Consider the following 7,358-nt stretch of genomic DNA (forward strand, 5'->3'; position numbering starts at 1 on the left):
CAAAAAAAAAAAAAAAAAAAAAAGCCATTGGCTATTTGACTCGGCCGGTGGTGCTACGTGTACACAGCAGATATGCTGTCTGTGGCCACCATCTTTCTTCCTCTATTCTTGTCTGCCAGCCCAACAGCTAAAATCAGAAAATCCCATTCCTATTCATTTTCCCCACTGATCATTCCTTCATTTCTCGCCTCGATCAATAACGTGAATGGAACTCTACAGCCTTCAGTCAATCGCGGTAACTAAAATTCCTCGGAGAAGCTTCGCTGAGAAGCCATTCTTGTGTGGCCAAACTGTGAAGCCGCTGCCCTGCAACACCGTTAAGAGATGCCCAGATTCCAGAAAGCTTAAGTTTCTTGATTTTAGGGCTCAGGCTTCAGGTATTCTTTCACAATGCAAATGCCGTAAAGGAATTTCATTCGTGTAAATGATACAACTCCTATGTTTTTATGCAATGCTAAGTTAATAGGCAGGATCATGGCTGGTTTGTGAATGAACTGAGGAAATTAATGAAGTTTTAAATTAGGAGGGGAACCATTGCAAGTTCTCTGATGTATCTATCTGCAACTTGTTCTGCAGACTAGCTGCAGTGTGATTCTGATTCAAAGTTGTATGTCTTTGCTTGTGTTTATTCCATAATTCTATGTGTATGTATTTTAATAGTTGTTAGTTGTTTGGGTTAGTGGATTTGACTAGTTGTAGAAAAGTGTTTAGTAAATTAGCTCTTAGCTGATTGCCTGATTACATGCAAAGTGAATTTCTCATAAAGCTGGTCGAAAAAGTTACTTTGAGTAACTTTTTGAATTTTAACATTTTGGAGCAATAAGTTGTTATAAAAAGCTAATTAATCATTGTTTAACCAATTCAAACAATTAACAATGGTCAAATAAGCTAAAATTGGCTCATAAGCTAACTCTGTTACCAAACAGGCCTATATCTTCTTAATTGTATTGCCTCCGGAATGGTGGAACTGCAGGTAGAAAGTTAGACGTTTTGTCCACTTGACTCAGAACTTTACATGGCGTATTTTTGTGTTTTCTGAGCAGCGAAAGTACTGTGAACTGCATATGCTATATCATAAACTGAACATCCTATACCCCATCAATATAGACATTATATAGGTGTTGTGTTTGATAAACAAACAACTTCTTTAGTTCGACCAAAACTTACAAGACCTTAATAATATAAAAAATATATTATGCGGGAAAATCTTACATTGTTGTTGTATATGAAAGGCACCACAAAGTTCAGCTCAGTGGCACCTGAATCCAAAGATGTCAACTTGAAAGATGGGAATGTTGTTTTTGTTGCTGGGGCGACCGGTAGGGTTGGCTCAAGAACGGTGAGGTTGAACAATACTCAATGCTAGCTTACTCATATGATGCTTTTCAGTCTGAGTTTTAGGTCAAGTTAATTATAAGCTGCTGACAAGTTTTAGTTTCCTTCAGGGAGCTTCTGAAGTTAGGCTTCCAAGTTAGAGCTGGTGTTAGGAGTATCCAAAGAGCAGAGCCTCTTGTGAAAGTAAAGATTTCCTACCATTGATGATATTTAGGGTCTTTATTTTCGAATTGTGAACATTTCTATGTTTTCTGATTTTCATTTTACAGAGTGTGAAGCAAATGAAACTTGATAATGTGGCTGATGGAGGGACTTCACGTAAGAGAACCTAAATAGTTCATGTTTTCAACACGAATGTGTTACAATTGCTGGCTATAAATAAGAATAGGGCTTGAGTTTAATATACGTGTATTGTTAGGAGAATATATGCGTCTATAGAAATCACATGTATGTTACATTTGATCTTTAGCCCAGCTATAGAGAGGCTTGAAATTGTGGAGTGTGACTTGGAGAAAAGCAAAATTGTGCCCGCCTTGGGCAATGCATCCACTGTTATATGCTGCATCGGTGCCAGTGAGAAGGAGGTATTTGACATTACTGGACCGTATCGAATTGACTATCAGGCCACAAAGAACCTTATTGATGCAGGTAAAAGAGTACTGGGCTTTAGTTTAGAATCAAACTTTGTTTTTTGATGTATTACAGAGATCTTTCGTTTGTTGTGTGGAGTTGTTCGTCTCCGGATTTCTCAAATCAAATTTATGAGTGACCAAGATGAATACTCGATTGGAGTAGCTAAAACCAGACTATAGTTTTGAAAGTGGCTTCTTCTTTACTTGCAGCAACCACCGCAAAAGTTGGGCACTTCATTTTGCTCACGTCTTTGGGAACGAACAAGTTTGGATTTCCTGCAGCTATTCTGAAGTAATTCTCGGAGTTTTTTTGACCGTGATGTGTAATTATCATTTGCTTCCTGATTATATTATCTTTAAACGCTCTTTGTTTTCGGTGTGGAAGTTTGTTTTGGGGAGTCCTGTGTTGGAAAAGGAGAGCAGAAGAAGCACTTCTTGCCAGTGGCCTTCCATATACTGTGAGTTCCTTGAGTCCTTCGGGTTTTGCTTGTAAACTGGAAAACGTATTGATAACGCTTTTGCTGTTATTTCAGATCGTGAGACCTGGAGGAATGGAGCGACCGACTGATACATACAAGGAAACTCACAATATCACTCTTTCTCAGGAAGACACTTTGTTTGGTGGGCAAGTGTCAAACCTTCAGGTTTTCTCCAAATTGCTGTCAAAATAGCAGATGGAATAGGCTATTGTGTAATGGTTGATAACTGGAATAACTCTCACTGATGAAACCAGGTCGCGGAGCTCATGGCGTTTATGGTGAAAAATCCAACCGTGTCCTACTACAAAGTGGTCGAAGTAATTGCAGAGACGACAGCGCCATTGACGCCATTAGGCGACCTTCTAACAAGGATACCGTCCAAAAAAAAGGTTTCCCCAGCCAAGGTAGATGAGATTGGCATAATTGCATAAAGCTATGAAAGATTGAAAGTGATCATTTCAATGACTTATAGCACTATTTTTTTCGAGCTGTTTCTAGGATCCAGGTAGCGCAACTCAGCCCGCTGTATCAGCTGTCACGATCCCTAAGATCACAAGCACCCCCACCGAGAAAGAATCTACCCCGACAATTTCAATAGAAGCAAAACCGCTCTCTCCATATACAGCGTGAGCACCACTAATATTTTGTTTCACAAAACCAGATTGCAGTAGTGCTGGCAACTATGACACCTGGATTATGAACCCCTTTTTTTTTCTCGTGTTTATGATTGCAGTTATGCTGATCTTAAACCGCCCACGTCCCCAACTCCAAGTCCTCCAAGTATTGTTGATAAGGTCTCATTCCCTGCTGAAGCTAGCAAAACCACAGAGACTATTGATCCCAATTTGGCCAAAGTAGAAGTGCAGAAAACAACCCCGTTGTCTCCCTACACTGCGTTAAGTCATTTCCTCGTGCTAACTTAATTTTCTTTAATCGTAACGTCTTTACCAGCTTATCGAATGTGTACTTGCAGCTATGAAGATTTGAAGCCTCCTACCTCCCCGATTCCAACTCAGAGTCGTTCCAAAGCTGCTTCAACAACTGCAGAGGCTCAAGTGCAACTTAACGTGCCAACCAATGGCCCTCCCACTGTTTCTGCTTCTCGCCATTCCCCCTACCTCGTGTAAGTTAACAGATGGCCTAATTCTTAGTCTATATAAGGTTGCAGAAAGAAATCTCTCCATGCTAACTCCATTTCTTATCTTTCTTTCTTTTCTTTTTTTTTTTTTGAGTACTACTGACTCTGTTACAATGCAGTATCTGTTCATAGCTACTTTCTCAACCTACTGAAGCACAAAGAGTCAATATCGCCTCCACTGAGGCTCGAAAACTCCATTTCTTATCTTCCTTCTGCTTATCTCATTAATCCACTCGTTATCAGATACGATGACCTCAAGCCTCCTACTTCACCTACCCCGAGCACACCAACAGTGTCACAGATCAAGACAGCGCAGTCTCCAGCTGCAGCAAAACCCGAGGGGACATTACATGTCAATGCATCGAAAGAAAGACCCCTCTCACCTTATACTGCGTACGTTCTCTCTATGAATCCACTTTACCGAATCTTTTTCTTTTCCAGTTCCATGAAATCTTGTTGCATTTGCTTCTGATGAGCAGGTACGAGGACTTGAAGCCTCCAACTTCTCCTTCGCCATCATCTCCTAAGCTATGAAGCTGAAGACATTTCAAGGGTATTGTGAGGTGCCCCTTTCTTTCCTTCTGGTTTTCAACATAAGACTTGAGAGTGAGTTTTCAGAGGCTGAGGCCATGAACTTCCTGTAACTCTTTCATATAATTACCATAGCAGAGCAAGTAAATGTAGTCAATGAATCGGCTCATGCACAACTGGAGTGTATATTTCTGCATTTTTATGTATTCCCATTTTTTTGGATGTAATATAATTCAGTTGTTGTAATGTTCTATGTGCATCCTCATCTCATTCTTGGTTAAACCCACAGATTTGCAGCAGTGTTGCTATGTGATAACAGTAAAAAATTAAAAATTATTAGTCTATCAACTCAAGACGAAAGTAAACCAGTCAAAGTTACTAATAACTATCCCAACCTATTGAAGCACAAGAGTCAGTATTGTCTCCACTGAGACTCGAACCCACCACCTCTTGTATAAAGAGAAGGGTTTGATGCCACTGGACTACAAGGTCCTTTGCCAATAAGTTACTCTCGTACTTCTTTGGAGTTGAACTTGTAATCTTTCTCGAAAACCACCTAAGTTAATTAGTCACATTGCCCTCCCTCGGACGGGAATTTAAAAACGTCTCCGTGCAAGATATCCAATAGACTTATTGGAGGCTTCTAAAAAATTGTCAAATCCCCAACACTTTTTTGAGTTAGTCTAATCATTGGGTTCGAGCGCTAATGGAAGCGGTATTGACTCTTTATACTTCGGTAAGTTGAAAAAGTAATTATGAAGAGATATTATATTGTAACGGGATAGAAGTACTTAAAAAAAAAAGTAAAACAAATAGAAAAATAAGATAAATTGAGTGATTTAGTGGGTCCAAAGGTTTAGGGTTTTACTCAAATACAGACAGACAGTACCCAAAATCCCTAAGATACGGAAAATGGACCGAACTGATGACCCGCCGGAGCTGCAGAAATCCGACGTTGTTCCTCCGACTGCGTCAGCCTACCTCGACCCAAAATACTGGTGAGATTAATAAATTCTATAGCGTCATAGAATTCAATCATCTTCTTCTATCTGCAAACCATGAAAAGAATTTCTGTTTTCCGGTCGTTTTCAGGGACGAAAGGTTCGCTCAAGAAGACCACTACGAATGGTTTAAAGATTACTCCCATTTCCGCCATCTCATTCTTCAGCACATCCAACCCGAATCTTCTGTAACCCCTTTTCCTTGCCAGTCTTTTTATGAATTATAATGTTTCAAGCTTGGAACTTTCTGTTGTATGGTCTGTGAATTTGCTAAAAAAATTGATTTTTAGCTTAGGGTTTAAGAGTTTGAAATTATGCTGATCAGGTGTTGGAGCTGGGATGTGGGAATTCCCAGTTGTGTGAAGAACTGTATAGAGATGGTATTAATGAGCTCACCTGCATTGACTTATCCCCTATTGCTGTGGAGAAGATGAAGAACAGATTGCTATCAAAGGGCTATAAAGGTAAAACCAAACCTTTTTTGCATTCGATTTTTGGTTGTTCTTACACTATTTGTGATTGTTACTTGCTTAGTTAATGAATGGATGAATTATATGTTCTCTGCTGGAGAATACTAATGCAGAAGAAGTATTGTAAAAGAGTGTTGAGACTTGAGAGCAGTAAAATTTCTAATGCTTTTCTCGTTTTTTACCCATTTTTATGCCACCAGAAATTAAGGTGTTGGAAGCAGACATGCTAGATCTGCCTTTTGAGGATCAATGTTTTGATATAGTTATAGAGAAAGGAACTATGGTAGAGTGAATACTACTTTCGACCTTTGTCTTGCTTGTTGTGGAATTCTTTTTTTGTAAATCAAGAGTATGTGTGGTGTTGGATTTGAAGGATGTGTTGTTCGTGGACAGCGGTGATCCCTGGAATCCCCACCCTGCGACAGTGGATAAAGTGATGGCGATGCTTAAAGAAGTTCATAGGGTTTTGAAACCCGATGGCATCTTCATCTCCATTACCTTTGGCCAGGTAGCAGAGTAGAATGGTTCACGATTATGATTCTCGGTAGTCTCTTGAATAAAGTTAACTTGTGAGTTTTCTTTTGGCAGCCTCATTTCAGGCGGCGCTTCTTCAATGACCCGGAGTTTACTTGGTCTATCGAGTGGCGTACTTTTGGAGAAACGTTTCACTATTTCTTCTATATCTTGAAAAAGGTTAATCTTCACTTTTAGATTTTATTTTCGTTTGAGTTATAAATTGCAATGATCTTTTTAAGGATAAACCTGCATTGTATCATATTTTTCCTTACTTGAATATGAGGGCTGTCAGATACTGGTTCTTAAAAGTTAAAACGAGTCCACCATTTGCAGGGACAGCGATCCTCAGAGAGCTATGAACCCGTCAAGGCCAGCGAAAAGCCATCCATGTCTCTTTTCCACGAGGAATTAGAGGGTGAAGACTTCATATTTAGAACCAATATTGATGAAATGTAGACTCAGTAGTTGAACTTTTGTAACCTTTTGGTCTCATTATTTTGGCTTGGAATAGAAATTCAATGTAATATTTCTCCTTTTGGTCTCATTGTTTTGGCTGGGAATTGAAATTCAATGTAACATTGCTTCTTTAGGTGGTAAGATCTGGCATCCAAAATGATTGTTTTAGATATATGTGTTGGTCTATGAGTCTTTCCTTTCTGGGCAAAAAGGGAAAAGATGGGCGCTAGAAGGAGGGCTTGAATCTCCGACCTTGTAGTTAACAGCCGCTCTAACCAACTGAGCTATTCCAGCTTTGTGATAAAATTGGATTTTAAACTTTTTATTCCAACTTGTGCAGAATCATATTTTACCCCCCTGACCACTCTTTTTGAAGTCATATCAGCATTTTTAATGAATATTTTCAGTGTGTTCATTGATTTTTTTTTTATTTTTTTTTTTTTAAAATAATTTTATTGATGAGCAAAAAGTCTGGGGGAAACAAAACCCCTACAGTCAAGCCAAAGAGCAAGAAGAACCTTTACAGGAAGAGAATTGAAAGAGCAAAAGAAATTGGGCAAGCTTTTGTTAAGACCTTCCGTGGCAAGGGCATCAGCCACTTGATTTGCCTCTCGATAGATATGCTTTAAGGATGATCCCCACGAAAAGAGGCACGAGCGAATGAAGTTGATAGCTTCCCTAATCTTCCAAGGGGTCTTTGTCGTTTTGGAGTTAACAATGCGAGCAAGACAGATTGAGTCCACTTCCACAAGGTAGGGTGTCTTTGCTGTTAGTTCACACCATTGAAGGGCAAAGCGAAG

The 7,358-nt window shown here is 39.4% G+C and overlaps 2 protein-coding genes across 2 annotated transcripts; both read left to right on the plus strand.

Moving 5' to 3' along the window:
* The first annotated feature begins 98 nt into the window (after positions 1-98).
* On the plus strand, positions 99-4,383 carry LOC116033634 (protein TIC 62, chloroplastic). The gene is made up of 14 exons (XM_031276391.1): positions 99-377; positions 1,233-1,344; positions 1,446-1,518; positions 1,605-1,653; positions 1,810-1,983; positions 2,178-2,259; positions 2,353-2,425; positions 2,501-2,611; positions 2,701-2,850; positions 2,945-3,072; positions 3,180-3,341; positions 3,420-3,569; positions 3,828-3,977; positions 4,064-4,383. The coding sequence occupies exons 1-14, from the start codon at positions 206-208 to the stop codon at positions 4,116-4,118; spliced, it is 1,641 nt and encodes a 546-aa protein (XP_031132251.1). The 5' UTR covers positions 99-205; the 3' UTR covers positions 4,119-4,383.
* A 628-nt stretch (positions 4,384-5,011) lies between these two features.
* LOC116032921 (EEF1A lysine methyltransferase 4) lies at positions 5,012-6,726 on the plus strand. The gene is made up of 7 exons (XM_031275659.1): positions 5,012-5,113; positions 5,208-5,304; positions 5,442-5,580; positions 5,787-5,869; positions 5,960-6,094; positions 6,175-6,279; positions 6,436-6,726. The coding sequence occupies exons 1-7, from the start codon at positions 5,028-5,030 to the stop codon at positions 6,556-6,558; spliced, it is 768 nt and encodes a 255-aa protein (XP_031131519.1). The 5' UTR covers positions 5,012-5,027; the 3' UTR covers positions 6,559-6,726.
* Positions 6,727-7,358: the final 632 nt, after the last annotated feature.

Source organism: Ipomoea triloba, chromosome 10 (assembly GCF_003576645.1).
Source record: "Ipomoea triloba cultivar NCNSP0323 chromosome 10, ASM357664v1".
Taxonomy (NCBI): domain Eukaryota; kingdom Viridiplantae; phylum Streptophyta; class Magnoliopsida; order Solanales; family Convolvulaceae; genus Ipomoea; species Ipomoea triloba.